This window comes from Anomaloglossus baeobatrachus, chromosome 12 (assembly GCF_048569485.1).
Source record: "Anomaloglossus baeobatrachus isolate aAnoBae1 chromosome 12, aAnoBae1.hap1, whole genome shotgun sequence".
Taxonomy (NCBI): Eukaryota; Metazoa; Chordata; class Amphibia; order Anura; family Aromobatidae; genus Anomaloglossus; species Anomaloglossus baeobatrachus.
Genome location: NC_134364.1, coordinates 14138573 through 14163165, shown reverse-complemented (window position 1 = coordinate 14163165; position 24593 = coordinate 14138573). Strand labels below are relative to the sequence as shown.

General features: G+C 47.8%; 1 protein-coding gene across 1 annotated transcript; it reads left to right on the top strand.

Moving 5' to 3' along the window:
- The first annotated feature begins 14964 nt into the window (after positions 1–14964).
- Positions 14965–20910, top strand: LOC142258471 (alpha-1-antitrypsin-like). Its single transcript, XM_075331091.1, has 4 exons — positions 14965–15616; positions 15916–16180; positions 17202–17349; positions 20722–20910. Exons 1-4 carry the CDS (start codon positions 14965–14967, stop codon positions 20908–20910), a joined length of 1254 nt encoding a protein of 417 aa, XP_075187206.1.
- The last annotated feature ends 3683 nt before the right edge of the window (positions 20911–24593 follow it).

The following is a 24593-nucleotide window of genomic DNA, read 5'->3' as shown; positions in this document are numbered from 1 at the left end:
CCTCCAAGCCATTTCATGCCCTTCTAAAAGCATGTAAAACACAGCGAGGGGACTCCAACCACAGTCTCCCTCGTTGCCACTAACTGGGCCACACACACCCCACTTGACTGGCATCGGTTGAGCCCCCTTTTGAAAAAGAAAAAGATGCTTTGCATGAAGCACTCTCAAAAATACGCGTGCCTTTCCCGTCCCCTGGCTGACCCAGGGGAAGAAAAGTCCTCTGAGAGCCATGACTTGTTCATCTTGGTTCTTTTAGAGACACAGCGAGGGGACTCCAACCACAGTCTCCCTCGTTGCCACTAACTGGGCCACACACACCCCACTTGACTGGCATCGGTTGAGCCCCCTTTTGAAAAAGAAAAAGATGCTTTGCATGAAGCACTCTCAAAAATACGCGTGCCTTTCCCGTCCCCTGGCTGACCCAGGGGAAGAAAAGTCCTCTGAGAGCCATGACTTGTTCATCTTGGTTCTTTTAGAGACACAGCGAGGGGACTCCAACCACAGTCTCCCTCGTTGCCACTAACTGGGCCACACACACCCCACTTGACTGGCATCGGTTGACCCCCCCTTTTGACAAAGAAAAAGATGCTTTGCATGAAGCACTCTCAAAAATACGCGTGCCTTTCCCGTCCCCTGGCTGACCCAGGGGAAGAAAAGTCCTCTGAGAGCCATGACTTGTTCATCTTGGTTCTTTTAGAGACACAGCGAGGGGACTCCAACCACAGTCTCCCTCGTTGCCACTAACTGGGCCACACACACCCCACTTGACTGGCATCGGTTGAGCCCCCTTTTGAAAAAGAAAAAGATGCTTTGCATGAAGCACTCTCAAAAATACGCGTGCCTTTCCCGTCCCCTGGCTGACCCAGGGGAAGAAAAGTCCTCTGAGAGCCATGACTTGTTCATCTTGGTTCTTTTAGAGACACAGCGAGGGGACTCCAACCACAGTCTCCCTCGTTGCCACTAACTGGGCCACACACACCCCACTTGACTGGCATCGGTTGAGCCCCCCTTTTGACAAAGAAAAAGATGCTTTGCATGAAGCACTCTCAAAAATACGCGTGCCTTTCCCGTCCCCTGGCTGACCCAGGGGAAGAAAAGTCCTCTGAGAGCCATGACTTGTTCATCTTGGTTCTTTTAGAGACACAGCGAGGGGACTCCAACCACAGTCTCCCTCGTTGCCACTAACTGGGCCACACACACCCCACTTGACTGGCATCGGTTGAGCCCCCTTTTGAAAAAGAAAAAGATGCTTTGCATGAAGCACTCTCAAAAATACGCGTGCCTTTCCCGTCCCCTGGCTGACCCAGGGGAAGAAAAGTCCTCTGAGAGCCATGACTTGTTCATCTTGGTTCTTTTAGAGACACAGCGAGGGGACTCCAACCACAGTCTCCCTCGTTGCCACTAACTGGGCCACACACACCCCACTTGACTGGCATCGGTTGACCCCCCCTTTTGACAAAGAAAAAGATGCTTTGCATGAAGCACTCTCAAAAATACGCGTGCCTTTCCCGTCCCCTGGCTGACCCAGGGGAAGAAAAGTCCTCTGAGAGCCATGACTTGTTCATCTTGGTTCTTTTAGAGACACAGCGAGGGGACTCCAACCACAGTCTCCCTCGTTGCCACTAACTGGGCCACACACACCCCACTTGACTGGCATCGGTTGAGCCCCCTTTTGAAAAAGAAAAAGATGCTTTGCATGAAGCACTCTCAAAAATACGCGTGCCTTTCCCGTCCCCTGGCTGACCCAGGGGAAGAAAAGTCCTCTGAGAGCCATGACTTGTTCATCTTGGTTCTTTTAGAGACACAGCGAGGGGACTCCAACCACAGTCTCCCTCGTTGCCACTAACTGGGCCACACACACCCCACTTGACTGGCATCGGTTGAGCCCCCTTTTGAAAAAGAAAAAGATGCTTTGCATGAAGCACTCTCAAAAATACGCGTGCCTTTCCCGTCCCCTGGCTGACCCAGGGGAAGAAAAGTCCTCTGAGAGCCATGACTTGTTCATCTTGGTTCTTTTAGAGACACAGCGAGGGGACTCCAACCACAGTCTCCCTCGTTGCCACTAACTGGGCCACACACACCCCACTTGACTGGCATCGGTTGAGCCCCCTTTTGAAAAAGAAAAAGATGCTTTGCATGAAGCACTCTCAAAAATACGCGTGCCTTTCCCGTCCCCTGGCTGACCCAGGGGAAGAAAAGTCCTCTGAGAGCCATGACTTGTTCATCTTGGTTCTTTTAGAGACACAGCGAGGGGACTCCAACCACAGTCTCCCTCGTTGCCACTAACTGGGCCACACACACCCCACTTGACTGGCATCGGTTGAGCCCCCTTTTGAAAAAGAAAAAGATGCTTTGCATGAAGCACTCTCAAAAATACGCGTGCCTTTCCCGTCCCCTGGCTGACCCAGGGGAAGAAAAGTCCTCTGAGAGCCATGACTTGTTCATCTTGGTTCTTTTAGAGACACAGCGAGGGGACTCCAACCACAGTCTCCCTCGTTGCCACTAACTGGGCCACACACACCCCACTTGACTGGCATCGGTTGAGCCCCCTTTTGAAAAAGAAAAAGATGCTTTGCATGAAGCACTCTCAAAAATACGCGTGCCTTTCCCGTCCCCTGGCTGACCCAGGGGAAGAAAAGTCCTCTGAGAGCCATGACTTGTTCATCTTGGTTCTTTTAGAGACACAGCGAGGGGACTCCAACCACAGTCTCCCTCGTTGCCACTAACTGGGCCACACACACCCCACTTGACTGGCATCGGTTGAGCCCCCTTTTGAAAAAGAAAAAGATGCTTTGCATGAAGCACTCTCAAAAATACGCGTGCCTTTCCCGTCCCCTGGCTGATCCAGGGGAAGAAAAGTCCTCTGAGAGCCATGACTTGTTCATCTTGGTTCTTTTAGAGACACAGCGAGGGGACTCCAACCACAGTCTCCCTCGTTGCCACTAACTGGGCCACACACACCCCACTTGACTGGCATCGGTTGACCCCCCCTTTTGACAAAGAAAAAGATGCTTTGCATGAAGCACTCTCAAAAATACGTGTGCCTTTCCCGTCCCCTGGCTGACCCAGGGGAAGAAAAGTCCTCTGAGAGCCATGACTTGTTCATCTTGGTTCTTTTAGAGACACAGCGAGGGGACTCCAACCACAGTCTCCCTCGTTGCCACTAACTGGGCCACACACACCCCACTTGACTGGCATCGGTTGACCCCCCCTTTTGACAAAGAAAAAGATGCTTTGCATGAAGCACTCTCAAAAATACGCGTGCCTTTCCCGTCCCCTGGCTGACCCAGGGGAAGAAAAGTCCTCTGAGAGCCATGACTTGTTCATCTTGGTTCTTTTAGAGACACAGCGAGGGGACTCCAACCACAGTCTCCCTCGTTGCCACTAACTGGGCCACACACACCCCACTTGACTGGCATCGGTTGAGCCCCCTTTTGAAAAAGAAAAAGATGCTTTGCATGAAGCACTCTCAAAAATACGCGTGCCTTTCCCGTCCCCTGGCTGACCCAGGGGAAGAAAAGTCCTCTGAGAGCCATGACTTGTTCATCTTGGTTCTTTTAGAGACACAGCGAGGGGACTCCAACCACAGTCTCCCTCGTTGCCACTAACTGGGCCACACACACCCCACTTGACTGGCATCGGTTGAGCCCCCTTTTGAAAAAGAAAAAGATGCTTTGCATGAAGCACTCTCAAAAATACGCGTGCCTTTCCCGTCCCCTGGCTGACCCAGGGGAAGAAAAGTCCTCTGAGAGCCATGACTTGTTCATCTTGGTTCTTTTAGAGACACAGCGAGGGGACTCCAACCACAGTCTCCCTCGTTGCCACTAACTGGGCCACACACACCCCACTTGACTGGCATCGGTTGAGCCCCCTTTTGAAAAAGAAAAAGATGCTTTGCATGAAGCACTCTCAAAAATACGCGTGCCTTTCCCGTCCCCTGGCTGACCCAGGGGAAGAAAAGTCCTCTGAGAGCCATGACTTGTTCATCTTGGTTCTTTTAGAGACACAGCGAGGGGACTCCAACCACAGTCTCCCTCGTTGCCACTAACTGGGCCACACACACCCCACTTGACTGGCATCGGTTGAGCCCCCTTTTGAAAAAGAAAAAGATGCTTTGCATGAAGCACTCTCAAAAATACGCGTGCCTTTCCCGTCCCCTGGCTGACCCAGGGGAAGAAAAGTCCTCTGAGAGCCATGACTTGTTCATCTTGGTTCTTTTAGAGACACAGCGAGGGGACTCCAACCACAGTCTCCCTCGTTGCCACTAACTGGGCCACACACACCCCACTTGACTGGCATCGGTTGAGCCCCCTTTTGAAAAAGAAAAAGATGCTTTGCATGAAGCACTCTCAAAAATACGCGTGCCTTTCCCGTCCCCTGGCTGACCCAGGGGAAGAAAAGTCCTCTGAGAGCCATGACTTGTTCATCTTGGTTCTTTTAGAGACACAGCGAGGGGACTCCAACCACAGTCTCCCTCGTTGCCACTAACTGGGCCACACACACCCCACTTGACTGGCATCGGTTGACCCCCCCTTTTGACAAAGAAAAAGATGCTTTGCATGAAGCACTCTCAAAAATACGCGTGCCTTTCCCGTCCCCTGGCTGACCCAGGGGAAGAAAAGTCCTCTGAGAGCCATGACTTGTTCATCTTGGTTCTTTTAGAGACACAGCGAGGGGACTCCAACCACAGTCTCCCTCGTTGCCACTAACTGGGCCACACACACCCCACTTGACTGGCATCGGTTGAGCCCCCTTTTGAAAAAGAAAAAGATGCTTTGCATGAAGCACTCTCAAAAATACGCGTGCCTTTCCCGTCCCCTGGCTGACCCAGGGGAAGAAAAGTCCTCTGAGAGCCATGACTTGTTCATCTTGGTTCTTTTAGAGACACAGCGAGGGGACTCCAACCACAGTCTCCCTCGTTGCCACTAACTGGGCCACACACACCCCACTTGACTGGCATCGGTTGAGCCCCCTTTTGAAAAAGAAAAAGATGCTTTGCATGAAGCACTCTCAAAAATACGCGTGCCTTTCCCGTCCCCTGGCTGACCCAGGGGAAGAAAAGTCCTCTGAGAGCCATGACTTGTTCATCTTGGTTCTTTTAGAGACACAGCGAGGGGACTCCAACCACAGTCTCCCTCGTTGCCACTAACTGGGCCACACACACCCCACTTGACTGGCATCGGTTGACCCCCCCTTTTGACAAAGAAAAAGATGCTTTGCATGAAGCACTCTCAAAAATACGCGTGCCTTTCCCGTCCCCTGGCTGACCCAGGGGAAGAAAAGTCCTCTGAGAGCCATGACTTGTTCATCTTGGTTCTTTTAGAGACACAGCGAGGGGACTCCAACCACAGTCTCCCTCGTTGCCACTAACTGGGCCACACACACCCCACTTGACTGGCATCGGTTGACCCCCCCTTTTGACAAAGAAAAAGATGCTTTGCATGAAGCACTCTCAAAAATACGCGTGCCTTTCCCGTCCCCTGGCTGACCCAGGGGAAGAAAAGTCCTCTGAGAGCCATGACTTGTTCATCTTGGTTCTTTTAGAGACACAGCGAGGGGACTCCAACCACAGTCTCCCTCGTTGCCACTAACTGGGCCACACACACCCCACTTGACTGGCATCGGTTGAGCCCCCTTTTGAAAAAGAAAAAGATGCTTTGCATGAAGCACTCTCAAAAATACGCGTGCCTTTCCCGTCCCCTGGCTGACCCAGGGGAAGAAAAGTCCTCTGAGAGCCATGACTTGTTCATCTTGGTTCTTTTAGAGACACAGCGAGGGGACTCCAACCACAGTCTCCCTCGTTGCCACTAACTGGGCCACACACACCCCACTTGACTGGCATCGGTTGAGCCCCCTTTTGAAAAAGAAAAAGATGCTTTGCATGAAGCACTCTCAAAAATACGCGTGCCTTTCCCGTCCCCTGGCTGACCCAGGGGAAGAAAAGTCCTCTGAGAGCCATGACTTGTTCATCTTGGTTCTTTTAGAGACACAGCGAGGGGACTCCAACCACAGTCTCCCTCGTTGCCACTAACTGGGCCACACACACCCCACTTGACTGGCATCGGTTGACCCCCCCTTTTGACAAAGAAAAAGATGCTTTGCATGAAGCACTCTCAAAAATACGCGTGCCTTTCCCGTCCCCTGGCTGACCCAGGGGAAGAAAAGTCCTCTGAGAGCCATGACTTGTTCATCTTGGTTCTTTTAGAGACACAGCGAGGGGACTCCAACCACAGTCTCCCTCGTTGCCACTAACTGGGCCACACACACCCCACTTGACTGGCATCGGTTGACCCCCCCTTTTGACAAAGAAAAAGATGCTTTGCATGAAGCACTCTCAAAAATACGCGTGCCTTTCCCGTCCCCTGGCTGACCCAGGGGAAGAAAAGTCCTCTGAGAGCCATGACTTGTTCATCTTGGTTCTTTTAGAGACACAGCGAGGGGACTCCAACCACAGTCTCCCTCGTTGCCACTAACTGGGCCACACACACCCCACTTGACTGGCATCGGTTGAGCCCCCTTTTGAAAAAGAAAAAGATGCTTTGCATGAAGCACTCTCAAAAATACGCGTGCCTTTCCCGTCCCCTGGCTGACCCAGGGGAAGAAAAGTCCTCTGAGAGCCATGACTTGTTCATCTTGGTTCTTTTAGAGACACAGCGAGGGGACTCCAACCACAGTCTCCCTCGTTGCCACTAACTGGGCCACACACACCCCACTTGACTGGCATCGGTTGAGCCCCCTTTTGAAAAAGAAAAAGATGCTTTGCATGAAGCACTCTCAAAAATACGCGTGCCTTTCCCGTCCCCTGGCTGACCCAGGGGAAGAAAAGTCCTCTGAGAGCCATGACTTGTTCATCTTGGTTCTTTTAGAGACACAGCGAGGGGACTCCAACCACAGTCTCCCTCGTTGCCACTAACTGGGCCACACACACCCCACTTGACTGGCATCGGTTGACCCCCCCTTTTGACAAAGAAAAAGATGCTTTGCATGAAGCACTCTCAAAAATACGCGTGCCTTTCGCCTCCCCTGGCTGACCCAGGGGAAGAAAAGTCCTCTGAGAGCCAGGTCCACATTGTCAGTGGACAGACACGTGTGCTTATCTGCCAGCAGACCCCCAGCAGCACTGAAGACAGGTTCCGAGAGAACGCTGGCTGCAGGACACGACAAGATCCTCAAGGCGTACGTGGCGAGCTCAGGCAATTTATCCAGATTGGAAGCCTAAAATGAGCAGGGCTCAAGTTGCACAATAATGGAATCGATGTTTCTTTGCATATACTCATATATCTGTGTGTCTCCCTCTTTTTCCTTGTCCAGCTGTTTTGTTTTCACATGAGTATATGTCCTTGTCACTTTCCCATGTGTTTGTGTTATGTTGTGAGTTGTTTGTCACCTTTTGGACACCTTTCAGGGTGTTTTCTAGGTGTTTTACTGTGTTTGTGATTGCCTGCCATTGTTTCCTATGGGCTCGAGTTCGGTTCGTCGAACGTTCGACGAGCCGAACTCGAGCCAGACCCCCCGTTCGGCGAACCGCCTCGAGCCGAACCGGGACCGGTTCGCTCATCTCTAGTTAAGATCTGGTGATTGACTTGGCCATTGCAGAATGTTCCACTTTTTTGCACTCATGAACTCCTGGGTAGCTTTGGCTGTATGCTTGTGGTCATTGTCCATCTGTACTATGGAGCACCGTTCGATCAACTTTGCGGCATTTGGCTGAATCTGGGCTGAAAGTATATCCCGGTACACTTCAGAATTCATCCGGCTACTCTTGTCTGCTGTTATGTCATCAATAAACACAAGTGACCCAGTGCCATTGAAAGCCATGCATGCCCATGCCATCACGTTGCCTCCACCATGTTTTACAGAGGATGTGGTGTGCCTTGGATCATGTGCCGTTCCCTTTCTTCTCCAAACTTTTTTCTTCCCATCATTCTGGTACAGGTTGATCTTTGTCTCATCTGTCCATAGAATACTTTTCCAGAACTGAGCTGGCTTCATGAGGTGTTTTTCAGCAAATTTAACTCTGGCCTGTCTATTTTTGGAATTGATGAATGGTTTGCATCTAGATGTGAACCCTTTGTATTTACTTTCATGGAGTCTTCTCTTTACTGTTGACTTAGAGACAGATACACCTACTTCACTGTGAGTGTTCTGGACTTCAGTTGATGTTGTGAACGGGTTCTTCTTCACCAAAGAAAGTATGCGGCGATCATCCACCACTGTTGTCATCCGTGGACGCCCAGGCCTTTTTGAGTTCCCAAGCTCACCAGTCAATTCCTTTTTTCTCAGAATGTACCCGACTGTTGATTTTGCTACTCCAAGCATGTCTGCTATCTCTCTGATGGATTTTTTCTTTTTTTTTCAGCCTCAGGATGTTCTGCTTCACCTCAATTGAGAGTTCCTTAGACCGCATGTTGTCTGGTCACAGCAACAGCTTCCAAATGCAAAACCACACACCTGTAATCAACCCCAGACCTGTTAACTACTTCATTGATTACAGGTTAACGAGGGAGACGCCTTCAGAGTTAATTGCAGCCCTTAGAATCCCTTGTCCAATTACTTTCGGTCCCTTGAAAAAGAGGAGGCTATGCATTACAGAGCTATGATTCCTAAACCCTTTCTCCGATTTGGATGTGAAAACTCTCATATTGCAGCTGGGAGTGTGCACTTTCAGCCCATATTATATATAGAATTGTATTTCTGAATATGTTTTTGTAAACAGCTAAAATAACAAAACTTGTGTCACTGTCCAAATATTTCTGGACCTAACTGTATCTCATGGGGAACTGTACAATCCATCATCCAAAACTGGAAGGAGTATGGCACAACTGCAAACCTACAAGACATGGCTGTCCACCGAGACTGACATCTCAAGAGCACTTATGAGAGAAGAGCCGAGAGGACCATGGTCACCGGAGGAGCCGCAGAGATCACAGCGGGATGACTATGAGACGTATACTCCACAAATCTGGTCTTCTTGAAAGCAAGAAGCCATAAGTAATTTGCAGTTTGCAAAAAGCCATGTAGTTTTCAACTACATATGGGGTATTGGCGAACTCAGGAGAAATCGTGTAATAAATTTTATAGTCCATTTATTCCTATTACCCTTTTTGAAAATTAAAACTTTGGGGTCAAAGTAACATTTTAGCAGAAAAATGGTAAGTTTTTATTTTCACAACCTAATGTTATACATCTCCGTAAATCACCTAATGGTTAAAATTGCTCATTACACCTCAAGATCAATTTCTTGAGAGGTGTAATTTCCAGAATGGCTTCACTTGTGGGGGTCTCTGCTGTTATGCCCCGTGAGGGGATCTTCAATCACGACATGGTGTCCACAACCAATCCTGCATTCCAAAATTCAAATAGTGCTCCTTAACTTGTGACTCCTGCCATAAAAAAGTAGTTTTCCATAATACATGGGACATCCCTGTACTGAGGAAAAATTGGACAACAATGTGTATGGTCCACTATCTCCGGTGACCCTTGAGAAAATTAAAAATTTGGGGTTAAAGCAATATATTTGTAGAAAAAATGTAATTTTTCATTTTCATAGCTCAACGTGATAAAATTCTGTGAAACCCTTGGGGGTTCAAGGTGCTCACCACACCTCTAGATAAATTCCTTGAGGGGTCTAGTTTCCAAAATGGGTTGACTTGTGGGGGGTTTCCACTATTTAAGTACATCAGGGGGTCTGCAAATGCAAAATGGTGTTCACTATCTATTATAGACAATTTTGCATTCGAAAAGTGAAATGGCGCTCCTTCCCTTTCCAGTGCCCAAACAGTAGTTTTCCACCACATATGAGTTATCAGCATACTCAGGAGAAATTGCACAACAAACTGTACACTCTATTCTCTCCTGTTACCTTTGTGAAAATGCCAAATTTGGGGTAAAGTAACATTTTTGTAGGAAAAAGGAAACATTTCTTTTTTTCCTTCCACATTGCTTTAATTCATGTGAAGCACCTGAAGGGTTAGTAAACTTCTTGAATGTGGTTTTGAGCAGTTTGAGGGGTGCAGTTTTTAGAATGGGGTCACTTTTGGGTATTTTCTGTCACCTTGGCCTCTCAAAGTCATTTCAAATGTGATGTGGTCCCTAAAATGGTTTTGTAAATTTTGTTGGAAAAATTAGAAATTGCTGATGAACTTTGAATCCTTCTAACTTATCTAAAAAAAAAAATCATGTTTCAAAAATTGTGCAGATGTAAAGGAGCGATGTGGGAAATGTTATTTATTATTTTGTTGTCAGCTTCTTTCGAAATCTTTTTTCTCCCAAGTAAGTGACTAAGGAACAAGAACACAATAACACAGAAGACGGAACAATGAGCGCGACGTCCAGCCAAATCCACGGCGTAAATTGGAAAGACTGATACAACTGTGCAGTACATTTTGTATCTTATTTTTGTCCCCAATTTGGCATAGAGAACTCAGGAGCGGTGAAGAGAACAAATCGTCCTGAATATGGACAGTCATGGCTGAAAATGTTGGCAGCGGCACCCTTGAAAATATTCCAGAGAAAGAAGTATTTCTCCAGAAAATTTTCACAATGTCAAACATTTTGTTATACACGTGTTTATTTTCTTGTATTAAAACAAAACAACAAAGAAACAAACAAAAAAACAGAAAAAGGCAAATTAGAGATAATTTCACACAAAACTCGAAAAATTGAGGGGACAAAATTGTTGCCTCCCTCAACTTAATATTTGGATCTACACTTTTTGGAATAAATCCCTTCCATCAGTCGTCTCCTATACAGGACACATCCACAGCTTCTTCCTCCTCTCACCTGGAATCTCGGACTCTTCTTTATAAACATCTCCAGGTCTCTCATATCTGAAGGCGTCTTCTCTTCTCTTCTTCTTCTCTTCTCTCCCAACAGCAATTTTCAGATCTCTCCACAGGTGTCAATGAGATTTAGCTCCAGACTTATTGCGGCCTCTTCAGAACTCTCTGTTGCTTTGTTTCCATCCATTTCTGGAGCTTCTTGAAGTGTTTGGGGTCATAGTCCTGCTGGAGACCCCTGACCTTCGATGCATCTCCAGCTTTCTGACACTGGGCTCTACATTGCCACCCAGAGTCCTTTGATAATCTTCAGATTTCATAATGTCTTGCAAACAATCAAGACCCCCAGTGCCAGAGGCAGCAAAATAACCCCAAACATCTCTGACCTCCACCATGTGTGACTGTAGATGCTGCGCTCTTTTCTTTGTAGGCCTCATTCTGTTTTTGGTAAACAGTAGAATGATGTGCTTTCCATAAACCTCTATCTTGGTCTCATCTGTCAACGAGACGCTTTCCCAGAAGGATTCTGGTTACCTACGTATATTTTGGCTTTTTTACGTATCTGTGTCAGCAGTGGGGTCCTCCTGGGTCTCCTCCATAGTGCTTTATTTCATTCAGGTATGGACGGATAATTCTCGCTGACACTGATGCCCCCTCAGCTGCAGGACAGGTTGAATTTCTTTGGAACTTGATTGGGGCTTATCCTCCATCTGGACTATCCTGAACTGCAACATATCATCAATTTTTCTTTGCTGTCCACATGCACGGAGATTAGCTACAGTGCCATGGGTTGTTAACTTATTGATTTTGTCACGCATCATGGACAAAGGAACATCAAAATCTCTGGAGATAAACTTGTAACCTTGAGATTGTTGATATCTTTCAACAATTTTGGTCCCCAGATAGTTTTCGTCTCTTCTTTCTGTTCTCCATGCTTAGTCTGACACACAATGCGAAGATTGAGTCAACTTCTCCCTTTTTTATCTGGTTTCAGGTGTGATTTTCTTATTGCCCACAGCTAATACTTGTCACAGCTGAGTTTGAACGTGCGTCACATTCTTGAACCAAAGTTGTTTACCCACAATTTGGAAAAGGTGTTGATAAATTTGTCCAGACCATTTCTGAGGTTTTGTGTGAAACTATATCCAATTTTCCCCTTTAAATTTTGACCATCTGACAAATCTATGGCAAAGAAGATTTCCAAAAATTTGGTTCTTTTTTCTTTTTAAATAACTTACAAAACTAATATTGCAATTTTGACTGTGTGTCTGCATCGTGTGGACAAGGGGAATAGAGTGTGCCGAACACTGAGATAACTCAAAACCAAATAATTTTAATTGACTTTGGCAAAGACGATCCGGCAGGGCACAGATTATGTAGTTAATGATTAGAGGATGAAGGTTTTACAAGAATATGGAGCCATTGTCCTATATAAAGTCATCTGTGATCCTGGAGACACCTGCAAGGTCTGGAGGAGCTGGAAACACCGTGAGTACCAAGATGTTGTGTATAATGGATGTTTTTCACATTTACGACATTGTCGAATTTGTGGAATTTTTCATATTTTTTCTTCAATTTGCTTCCTACGTAATAAGAGTCAATGAGTCCAATGGTTTTCTGATGTCCCCATGATCTTCCTACCCTACATTAGTGCTGACAGATATGACTTCAATCTGAGCACGGGTGTGACACTGGTTCTGGATGAAAGGAGTCACAACTTTCTAATCCTATATTGTTATAAATTTTAGCATCCACGACTGGACAGTAGAGTGTCTCCTGCACCAATTAGTTACCTCTCATGTGTATAATTTTGTTTTATTCAAATCAAAAAAGTCCATGGAGCCTCTGTTAGGAGTCTCAACACAGAAACCAGCCAGATATCCCTCCAGGAAGGACCCAGCCAAGGGGTGGCTCTTTTAAGGAGACCACCATAACTACTGGTCTCCCCGAGATCAGTGATTGTTTTGTTGGATATTTGACCAAAAGGGCCACTTAATATGATGGTTATGGTGGTCTCCTAAAAAGAACCACCCCTTGGCTGGGTCCTTCCCGGAGGGATAACTGGCTGGTTTCTGTGTTGAGACTCCTAACAGAGGCTCCATGGACTTTTTTGATTTGCACATTTCCCAGGGGGCAATGTACCTAGGATTTCACTGTATTGAGCGCCCTCGCTGGCTGCTGGCAGTGTTTTCTCTGGCTGGTCTCCTCGAGATCAGTGATTGTTTTGTCTTAACCCCTTAACGACCGCGGGCCGTAAAATTACGTCCTAAATGACATAATCTTACTGCCCGCGGTCCTCCGGCGGCAGCATGCCGCGATCGGCACACATCTCAGCTGATTTTCACAGCTGAGATGTGTGCCTGCTAGGCACGAGCAGAATCGTTATCTGCTCGTGCCGATTAACCCCTTATATGGCGCTGTCAATACATGACAGCGCCATTATAAGCGCAATCGCGGTAAAGTTTTTACTTACCGCCGAAACCGGAAGTCACGTGACGCGATCACGTGACTCCCGATAGTTGTCATGGTAGTACAGGGTCATGTGATGACTCCTGTACTACACATGAATTGGTTTCACTTTCGCTGTGCCCGGGGCACAGCAAAAGAGAAAGACAGCGTATCTGCTGTTTACAGCCTTCCAGCTGTGATCAGCAGATACTGCAGAGCGATCGGAATGCTGATCGCAATAGCCCCCTAGGGGGACTAGTAAAATAAAAAAAAAAAGTAAAAAAATAAGTTTTAAAAAATTAAAAAAAAACAAAAAAACCTAAAAGTTCAAATCACCCCCCATTCGCCCCATTGAAAATTAAAGGGTTAAAAAAATAAAAAATATACACACATTTGGTATCGCCGCGTTCAGAAACGCCCGATCTATCAAAATATAAAATCAATTAATCTGATCAGTAAACGGCGTAGCGGCAAAAAAATTCCAAACGCCAAAACGACGTTTTTTTGTCGCCACAACTTTTGCGCAAAATGCAATAAGAGGCGATCAAAACGTAGCATCTGCGCAAAAATGGTACCGTTAAAAACGTCAGCTCGAGACGCAAAAAATAAGCCGTCATTGAGCCTAAGATCCCGAAAAATGAGAACGCTACGGGTCACGGAATATGGCGTAAAACGTGCGCCACTTTTTTCGGACAAACTTCCGATTTTTTTTTAACCCCTTATATAAAAGTAAACCTATACATGTTTGGTGTCTACGAACTCGCACTGACCTGAGGCATCACACCCACACATCAGTTTTACCATATAGTGAACACAGTGAATAAAATATCTCAAAAACCATAGTGCTATCGCACTTTTTTTGCAATTTTTCAGCATTTGGAATTTTTTTGCCATTTTCTAGTACACAATATGGTAAAACTGATGGTTTCATTTAAAAGTACAGCTCGTTCCGCAAAAAATGAGCCCTCACATGACCATATTGACTGAAAAATAAAAAAGTTACGTCTCTCAGAAAAAGAATGGCGAAAAAAAAAAACGGAAAGCGAAAAATCGGCCGGTCGTGAAAGGGTTAATTATGTTTTATTGCTGACAAACCACCTACAATGTTCCGTACTTCTTAGATGACTTCTCAAAGAACAAAGGGTCTCCAATAGTCAATATTGCTATTTACTTTTTGTCATCTTTTGTCTGCATTTCATTTGCACCTTATTCTTTTTCTAATTTGCAACTTTTTTAAAGCCTTTTATGTACGTGTTTGACTGTTTTTCTTTTGCTCATTATTGTGGGCGCAGTTTGGGGTTTTCAATATGTTTTAGTTTTTTTTAAACAGTGCCATAACTTTTATTACGCAAGTATACTCCAACACCCCCCCCCCCTCTAGTGAGGTCATGTACGTCATAACTTCTTGACAAAATTTTGTAATATTTTAGCAGAAAATTGGGAAAAGGTTTAAAGCCAAAAATGTAAACATTTTTTTCATTGCCATTAACAGCCTGCACCATTTTGAAAAAGTCAAGAAATATCACAAGACGTAAAAAGTAAATATGAAAAAATGCAAATGATGAATTAGGCTCAAGGTATTCTGAGAGCCAACAAAAAAACACAAATATAATATAAAAGTACATCCTATTACTAAGTGATTAATGGCAGGTAATAGTGGGAGGTATAGAGAGGACGTATTTTTATTGTCTTCAGCATAATCTGACTAGGAGTGAAATGTTCTTTTTATTTCAGAACAATGAGGTTCTTTCTGTTTTTGGGAGTGGCTCTACTTCTCACATTGGCTTTTGCTGATCACCATGAAGGCGATCCTAAACATAACAATGACCACCATGATGGCCATACCATGAAAGCGGAAACCCAATGCAAGGAGTCCATGCCCTGCCACAAGATAGCTCCATACACTTCAAAATTCTCCTTTGACCTGTATCGGCAGGTGGCTCTAGATCATCCTTCAGAGAACATTGTCTTCTCACCGGTCAGTATTTCGACTGCATTTGCTCTGCTGTCTCTTGGTGCTAAGGATCACACCCGCTCACAAATCATTGAAGGAATCGGTTTCAATATTTCGGAGCTTTCAGAACAAGACATGCATGAAGGCGTTCACCAACTTCAGGTTCTCCTGAATGATGTGGACAGGGAGCTGCAACTCAGTGGTGGGAACGCGCTCTTCATATCCAGAGAATATAAGATTCTCCAGACGTTCTTAGATAAGGCGAAGAAGCTCTACAACTCCGAGGCATTTTCAACTGACTTCAGGAACAGTGAAGAAGCGAAAAATCAGATTAATAGTTACGTAGAAAAGAACACCCATGGCAAAATCACAGATCTGCTGGACAGCATAGACCAGGATGCCATTTTGGTCCTGATCAACTACATTTATTTCAGAGGTAATTACTGTATAACACATAGTCCACCACACATGGTCATATAAATTATGTCTTCACCCCCCATCCATGCTCAGTAGCGCCCATGATTATCTAAGATGGAAATATTAATACCAAACCCTTCTCTAGTAAACCGTCCTCTGCTATCAATGGGATGTCTCACTTGCAGTTGCGTAAAGTTTTGGGTAAAGTTTTCTCCTACTTCACATTTTTTGAGTGTAAATAACACCTGTCATATAATATCACAGCTCAGCCACTATTATCTCAGTGATACAACCATTTTTCTTAATATTTCTTCACAGGTAAATGGGAAAAACCATTTACTGTAGACCGGACGAAAGAAGGAGACTTTCACGTCAGTGAGAACACAACTGTGAAGGTGCCGTTCATGAATAGAATGGGATGGTATGACGTGGTTTTTAGTGATGAGGCCACCGTGATCTCCTTACCCTATAAAGGAGATGCCAACGCCTTATTCATCCTGCCGAAGAAGGGAAAGTTACACGAAATAGAACAGAATTATAATAGTGAAACAATTCAAAAGTGGAAGAAGTCGATGAGGAGACGGTAAGGAAATATATGGCCACCTGACTTTTATCTGATATCTATCTATAGTGTTTATCTATGTCTCTGTCTATCGCACACTAAGCTGTTTTTCTTGCCATAACTAAAAAGGAAGTTGTATCCATAGGCGGCCATTATGGAGGCTAAGGAGGACGCTCTTTAGTCACCCGGTCACCCACTATAACTGTGTATACAGCCTCTTCCCTCTCTCCTCTTTCTCTCTATTCTTTCTGCTTTGGTCACTCTTATATATTCATCTCTCATAATCATCACCCTTATGCGGACGTCACACGAGACGATCTATTGTGTGATATGTTGTGGGGGTCACGGTTTTCGTGACGCACATCCGGCATCGTTCACGACTTCGTCTCGTGTGACACCTAAGAGCGACTCTTAATCGGTTGTAAATCGTGTATCGTGCACACGCCGCTCATTTTTAAAAAAAATCGTTTAATCTTATTTGCGCAGGTAGTTCATCGTACCCGGGGCAGCACACATCGCTCCGTGTGACACCGCGGGAACGATGAACACAGCTTACCTACGTCCCGCGGCTCCCGCTGGCAATGCGGAAGGAAGGAGGTGGGCGGGATGTTTACATCCCGCTCATCTCCGCCTCTCCTCTTCTATTGGGCGGCCGCTGTGTGACGTCGCAGTGACGCCAAACAACCCACCCCCTTCAGGAAGTGGATGTTCACCGCCCACAGCGACGCCCCTCAGCAGGTAAGTTCGTGTGACCGAGGTTTAACGACTTTGTGCGACACAGGCAGCGGTTTGCCTGTGACGCACAAACGACGGGGGCGGGTACGATCGCTCGTGCGATCGCACGATAGATCGTATCGTGTGACGCCCGCATTAGTCTATTTTTCCATCTTGGAGTAATTTGGGGGCACTACAATAGTCATGAAGGGATCACCGTGTGTCAGGATGTAGAAACACAATCCTTTTCTTGGCAAGTACATTTTTTCAGGACAAGATAACAAAGTATATATATATATATGATTCTGCTCCTCTTTATTTTACATAGAGTGGTGGACCTATTCCTCCCAAAATTCGAGATCTCCAGCACTATCAACATTAAGGAAACATTAAGCAAGATGGGCGTAGTAGACATCTTCTCAGACAAGGCTGATCTATCTGGAATTACTGAACAAACCAATGCAAAGATTGCTAAGGTAAGATCCATCGATCGATCCATCTATCTCCGATTTATTTCCATTCTATATACAGTGGGTACGGAAAGTATTCAGACCCCTTTAAATTTTTCACTCTTTGTTTCACTGCAGCCATTTGGTAAATTCTCATTAATGTGCACTCTGCGCCCCATCCCCCATCTTGGAACATCAACTTCGGAACTGGAGGAAAACAGGTTTAGCGCCGCGCTTGAAGACCACGGACATCAGTGTTGAACAAACAATTCTTTTATTTCATTTAATTCCTACGCGTTTCGGAGACCACAACTGCCTCCTTCTTCAGGGAAAAGAAGGAGGCAGTTGTGGTCTCCGAAACGCGTAGGAATGAAATGAAATAAAATAATTGTTTGTTCAACACTGATGTCCGTGGTCTTCAAGCGCGGCGCTAAACCTGTTTTCCTCCAGTTCCTAAGTTGATGTTCCACTTGTACAACAGGGCTGCTGCTGGACCACTTAGGCACTCGCTTATGCCACTAAAGGAGTTGTGACTGGCACAACCCGATCAGGTGAGTGCACCGCTTCTTTATACTTTTTACCCAGTAAATCGGGTAAGACCCTATTGCGCCTTTTCTCTCCCAATTTAGTTTCCATCCCCCATCTTGACAGAAGAAAACAGAAATGTAGAAATTTTTGCAAATGTATTAAACAAGAAAAACTGAGATATCACATGGTCATAAGTATTCAGCCCCTTTGCTCAGACACTCATATGTAAGTCACATGCTGTCCATTTCCTTGTGATCCTCCTTTAGATGGTTCTCCTCCTTCATTGGAGTCCGGCTGTGTGTAATTACACTGATAGGACGTGATTTGGAAAGGCGCACACCTGTCTATATAAGACCTCACAGCTCACACTGCATGTCACACCAAATGAGGATCATGAGGTCAAAGGAAGTGCTCTAGGAGCTCAGAGACAGAATTGTGGCAAGGCACAGATCTGGCCAAGGTTACAAAAGAATTTATGCAGTACTCAAGATTCCTAAGAGCACGGTGGCCTCCATAACCCTTTAATGGAAGAAGTTTGGGACCACCAAAACTCTACCTAGACCCGGCCGTCCAGCCAAACTGAGCAATTGTGGGAGAAGAGCCTTGGTGAGAGGTAAAGAATAACCTCAAGATCACTGTGGCTGAGCTCCAGAGATGTGACTCGCCCACCCCAGGGCCTTAGGTGACTCGGTGTGGGGCCGGACTAGTCCAGGGTAGTCAGCGGTGGCGGGGCCCGACTCCGTGACCCTGGTGGAGTCAATTAAAGTGGCGGTATGGATGGTGATGATTAATAATAAAGTTTATGGAAATATATTCGTGACGCCACCTGTGGATTGCGGCTATGGAGCTGCCGCTGCTGGATGGGGTCTCCGGGGCTGATGTAATGGCAGCTATGGTGGTTCTGCTCCCCACAGGTGGAGCGGTACCCCGGGACAACCGTTGGTGCTCGTAAGAGTCTATGGTGTTTTGTGAATGACGCAGTGCAGGGCGAAATAAAGGAAGTGACACCGGAGGTTGCAGTTCAAGGTCTTTTACTCACTGTTGCCAGGGCTGCAGCAGACTGGTGGCCGTTGGAGTGCTGGAATCCACCATCCGGTGCCTCCACCGATCCCAGGTAATTCTTAGGGTTAATACCGGTGCACCACTTTTAGGTCTCTTTCCTTGGCTGGCTTCACAGCCTTGACTTTGATAAAAGAACTTGTCTTGGCCTCTCCCATAGAATCTGGTCAAGGGGGCTTGCCTGACTGGAATCTTGCCCTCTTCCCAGGGGATCTACAGCAGGTTGTGGCCCTGGGCGCTTGCAACCACCCGGGGCCTTCGTTGTTACTTTGAGGAAATGTCTTTCTTCGCTCTGTCTGGGGACCGTCCCCGAATGCAGCCAGATCCCTCCACCCGATCTTCCTGTGGAGCAGGCCACGAGCAAATATGCCCTTCCGTGGCCCTGGGATCCTCTCTTCTCTGTCTGTGGTGTCACCTGGGCCTAGCCGGGGCCCAGGATCTCCACCAGGAAACTTCTCTCTCTTCACTGTCTCAACCTACTACCATTCTCCTCCTCTGCCTCATGCAGACTCCTCACTCCTCTCTCCTACTGACAGACTACTCTGCCCTTGAACTTCCTGTTTCTACCCTCACTTTCTAGTTGGCTCCTCCCACTTTTCCTGTTGCTAGGCCCCCACCCCATGGGAGGAGAGATGGGCCTTACGGCCCCCTGACTACAGCACAGGGGTAGCTGCCACTATCTCTGGTCCCTGTATGTGCCTAACAATGGGTGTTCATGTGAATTTGCCTGTGAACCGGTATATACCTTTGTCCTTACCTAGGATAGGACATCACACCTCTGGCTGAGGTGCAATATCTCTGTGGCGACGGAAGCCTCAGGGGCGCCACAGATGCAGTAGGGAGATGGGAGAAAGTTCCACAAAGTCAACCATCACTGCAGCATCCACCAGTCGGGCCTTTATAGCAGAATGGCCTGACGGAAGCCTCTCCTCAGTGCAAGACATATGAAAGCCCATATAGAGTTTGCAAAAAAACACATGAAGGACTCCCAGACTATGAGAAATAAGATTCTCTGGTCTAATGAGACAAAGAGAGAACTTTCTGGTGATAATTCTAAGCGGTATGTGTGGAGAAAACCAGGCACTGCTCATCACCTGCCCAAAACAATCCCCACAGTGAGACATGGTGGTGGCAGCATCATGCTATGGGGGCAGGGACAGGACGACTGGTGGCAATTGAAGGAAAGATGAATGCGGCCAAGTACAGAGATATCCTGGAAGAAAACCTCCTCCAGAGTGCTCTGGACCTCAGACTTGGTCGAAGGTTCACCTTCCAACAAGACAATGACCCTAAGCACACAGCTAAAATAATAAAGGAGCGGCTTCAGAACAACTCTGTGACCATTCTTGACCGGCCCAGCCAGAGCCCTGACCTAAACCCAATTGAGCATCTCTGGAGAGACCTGAAAATGGCGTCCACCATCTAACCTGACGGAACTGGAGAGGATCTGCAAGGAAGAATGGTCGAGGGTCCCCAAATCCAGAATCTCAAGACGTTTCATGGCTGTACTAGCTCAAAAGGGAGGGTGCCTGTACTCAATACTGAGCAAAGGGGCTGAATACTTATGATTATGGGATATTTCAGTTTTTCTTGTTTAATAAATTTGCAAAAATTTCTACATTTCTGGGTTTTTTTCTGTCAAGTTGGGGGATGGGGGCAGAGTGCACATTACTGAGAAAAAAAAATGAAGTTTTTTGAATTTACTAAATGGCTGCAATGAAATAGAGAGTGAAAAATTTAAAGGGGTCTGAATGCTTTTCATACCAACTATAGTAAGGATTTTAAGAGGCGTCTTGTTCTCCCCCTCCGCAGGCTGTCCATAAAGCTGTTCTCAGTGTGGATGAGAAGGGGACGGAGGCGGCCGGCACTACAGTGATGGAGATGATCCCAACCTCCACTCATCCAGATATTAGTTTTAACCGTCCTTTCACATTATCTATATATGACAAGAAAACCAACAGTATTCTGTTCTTCGCAAGAGTCATCAACCCCCAGAAATGATTCTTCACAAAACTTTCCTTCAATAAAATGTTACATTTCATCAGAGCTGTCATTTATTTTTTTGCCATATTCAATCATATTATGAGGCTGTGTGGAGTTACAAGGAGAGTCACTGCAGACTGTTATCCCTGGACAACCCCTTTAATAACCAGACTGACAGCAGCCGAGGCGGCAAGTGCCGGGATTTCTGACTCCAGACTGAAGAAATCCAAAGGTTATGAAAACCTTTTTTGCCAGATCAGGGACGTCTCCATTCTGTGATCTCCATATTCTACGACTTTTCCTTTTGATATTGTAATTTTAGTGTGGAGGAAAGTTAATAAAAAAATAAATATATATGTACACACACACACATATATACAGTATACACCGTGTGCAGAATTATTAGGCAAGTTGTATTTGAGAGGATTTTTTTTATTGATCAACAACTATGTTCTCAATCAACCCAAAAGACTCATAAATATCAAAGCTTAATATTTTTGGCAGTTGGAGTGCGGTCTTTTTTAGATTTGGCTTCTTAGGAGGATCTGTTTGTGCAGGTGACTATTACTGTGCAGAATTATTAGACAACTTAATAAAAACCAAATATATTCCCATCTCATTTGTTTATTTTCACCAGGTAAACCAGGGGTGGGGAACCTCCGGCCCACGGGCCGTATACGGCCCGCCATGCCCTTTTATGCGGCCCCCGGGCAAATTCCCGGGGGCGGCAGTGCTCGAGCTGCCACCGCCATCTTGTGCGCCGGCCCTTTAAATCCGCACATGTGCTGCTGTGCTTACCAATGTGCTCTCCCGCTGGCCAGTGCCAGCGAGAGAGGACTTACTTTGTGGGCGGGTTTAGTGCTCTGCGTTGCCCGCCCTCTGAGCTGCGTTCCCACCCCCCGGCCCTCTGAGCTGCGTTCCCGCTCCCCGTCTCTCAGAGCTGCGTGCCGCCCCCCGGCCCTCTGAGCTGCGTTCCCGTCCCCCGGCCCTCTGAGCTGCGTTCCCGCCCCTTGGCCCTCTGAGCTGCGTTCCCGCCCCTTGGCCCTCTGAGCTGCGTGCCCGCCCCCAGTCATCGGAGCTGCGTGTCCGGTGCCTGCTCTCCGGTGCTGTGAGTCCGGCGCTGCTGTGTGTCCAGTGCCAGCCCTCTGCTGCTGTGTGCCCTGTCCAGTTGTTGCGGGCGGAGGAGGGGACGCTGCGCTCTCCCACTGCTCGGGTCCGGCTGCCGCTACTGCTGCGGCCTGCTGCTGCTCGGTGGCTCGAGCGATGGGCCGGATCCCGGGGACTTGAGCGGCGCTCCTCGCCCGTGAGTGAAAGGGGTTTGGTTGTTGGGATAGTTTATTGTCCGTGACGCCACCCACGGTTGTGGTGATTGTGTGGACACCACCGCTGCTCTGTCTGGGGATCCCGGGAGTGGTGGTATGGAGCAGCCAGTTGTTGATTTGCCCCTCCGTGGGTAGGGGGTTTGGTGGTCCCGGGGCCCAGTGATGGGGTTGGGATGGTGGACAGGCGGGTTATGGGGCCTGTGGAGGTGCAGGGATGCAGGGGCAGCGCTGTGCCGCGCGGCACGGAGGTACTCACTCAGCCAAAGGATGATGACAAAGTTCTCGGTAAACAAACGGCTGGTTGGACGGGTCCCTCGGACGGCTACGGTGCTGATGTTCCCTGCAGTTAGCGGTGACAGTCTCTTCCCTGCACCTATGTAAAGTCCTTTGGTAGCGATGGATTCCCACCGGTAACCCGCTCCCCGACCTAGATAGGAGCCGGAGGAGCCCCTCTCTTGCCCGCAGGCGCTGGCCCTGGGAAACTGGTGCCTTGGCGGTGGCGGTGTCTCCCCTTAACGGTCGGACTGTTGCCTTCAATCGGGACTTGGTTGTTGGGAGACCCAGTGGTCCCCTTCACTGACGGATTTGGCAAATTATGGCGACTCCTAGCTGTTACGAGGGGGACCCGGGGAAGCGTGCCAAGATGGGAAATGGACAGCTTCCGCCGGTCAAGGTCCACTGTGCGGTGTAAGGGACCGCTGCTATGGTCAGGAAAGAGTGAGCGGGTTGCTACTAGTGATCATCTGGAATGTCACAGACGATCTATGTACACCGGTCCGCCCTAACCCGTGAGGGTTGTATGGCTCGGGGCTTCTCGATCGGTGTACCTGTTGCACGGGGACGCACAGAGGTGCCTACGCACGTGTGCCAGCGGGAGTCACAGGATATGGCACGAGGGTAGCACAGAGGTGCCCACGCACGTGTGCTTTCAATAACCAGGTGAGTCCAGTGGAGACTCGAGGAGCTCACCTGGGACAGGAACACGGCCTGTTAAAGGAGATACTGCCGGAGCAGCAAGGCAGGAACACGGCCTGCAAACCAGGTGCTGCCTGAGCAGCAAGGGCAAAGCCCACAAAAGACAATAATGCCTGAGCAGTGGCGTGGCAGCACGCTGCCAGACATCCAAACATAGAAGGACGGTCGCACGCCGCCATGATGGCAGGGGGAGCTTTTAAGGAGGTGTAGCTCCACCCAAGGGCGGGCGCGAGATGGACGTGACCCAATCAGGATTCGTGACGTCTTGGCCCAGCCAGTCAAGATTCAGCACACCACCAGCCTCGTTATCGGGCCGTGTGATATCAGTGAGCGAATCAGAAGACGTCACGTGGGGCACATACTCATCTTCCTGCCTCTGGGTCATAAAGGCGGGATCCTCGTTTTCACAATGTGCAGAGATAAGGGAAGTCTTGCTGCTTCCCTGAGTATCCATCCTTTGCACACTGCGCAACCTCCCCGACCCTCTGTGATGCTGAGCAGGAGGGCTCGTGGCAGACAAGGGATGGGAGACCACTCCATTCCTTGCAAGGGGAGAACCACTAGGTGTCACCCTTCTGCTGCATCTCCAAGGAGGCAGCTCCTGCAGACTGCGCAGTCTCCCAGACCTTTGGTGCTGCTGAGCAGGAGGGCTCGCGGCAGACAAGGAATGGGGGACCACCTCATTCCTTGCAACAGGAGAGCCACGAGGTGTAACACCTAGCCTTGCCGGGATCCGAAAGGCCCCTGCCCTGGTGCTGACTGTTCTTTGTATACCGCTCCGGTACCGCCAGGTCACCACCCGTCCGCGGTCCTTTCGGCAACCTCCGAGCAGTCTCTCCTGCAGACGGTCACCGCCGTCTGCCAACCTTGCTGTCTCAGTCCGGGGCACACACCCGGACCAACTTCAGGCTTCTTGCTGTCACTTTTCTCTTTCTCCTTCTTCCTTTTCTCACTACAACTCCACTGTTTACTCCTCACACTTTCAACTCTAAAACTCATCTGCCTGGTTTTCCCGCCTCCAGGGCTGTGAACTCCTCGATGGGTGGAGACCAACCGCCTGGCTCCACCCCCTGGTGTGATCATCAGCCCCTGGAGGAAGGCAACAAGGATTTGTGTTCTGACCTTGGTGTTCCTGCAGGGAATGTGGGGTGCGTGTGGTGTTATGACCTGTGACCCCTGGCTTGCCCAGGGCGTCACATTCCCCCTTAGCAAAACGCAGACCGTCCTCGGCCTGCCCGTCCAACACCGGTTTTATTTTCCTTTTTTTTTTTTCTTTTTTCTGAAAGATAAGAAAAACGGTAACACATATACCGGTATACTAACATCATCCCACAGCGGGAGGCACATTGCTTAACGTTACGGTTTTTAAACGGTTACGGTCTCCGCTCTCACCCACCCAAGCAA

Bases quoted from the DNA above. Each gene is read 5' to 3' on its own strand.
- LOC142258471 (XM_075331091.1), top strand. From the start codon at position 14,965: ATGAGGTTCTTTCTGTTTTTGGGAGTGGCTCTACTTCTCACATTGGCT. The intron at 15,617-15,915 runs GTAATTACTGTA...ATTTCTTCACAG, and splicing joins CAACTACATTTATTTCAGAG to GTAAATGGGAAAAACCATTT. The intron at 16,181-17,201 runs GTAAGGAAATAT...TATTTTACATAG, and splicing joins AAGAAGTCGATGAGGAGACG to AGTGGTGGACCTATTCCTCC.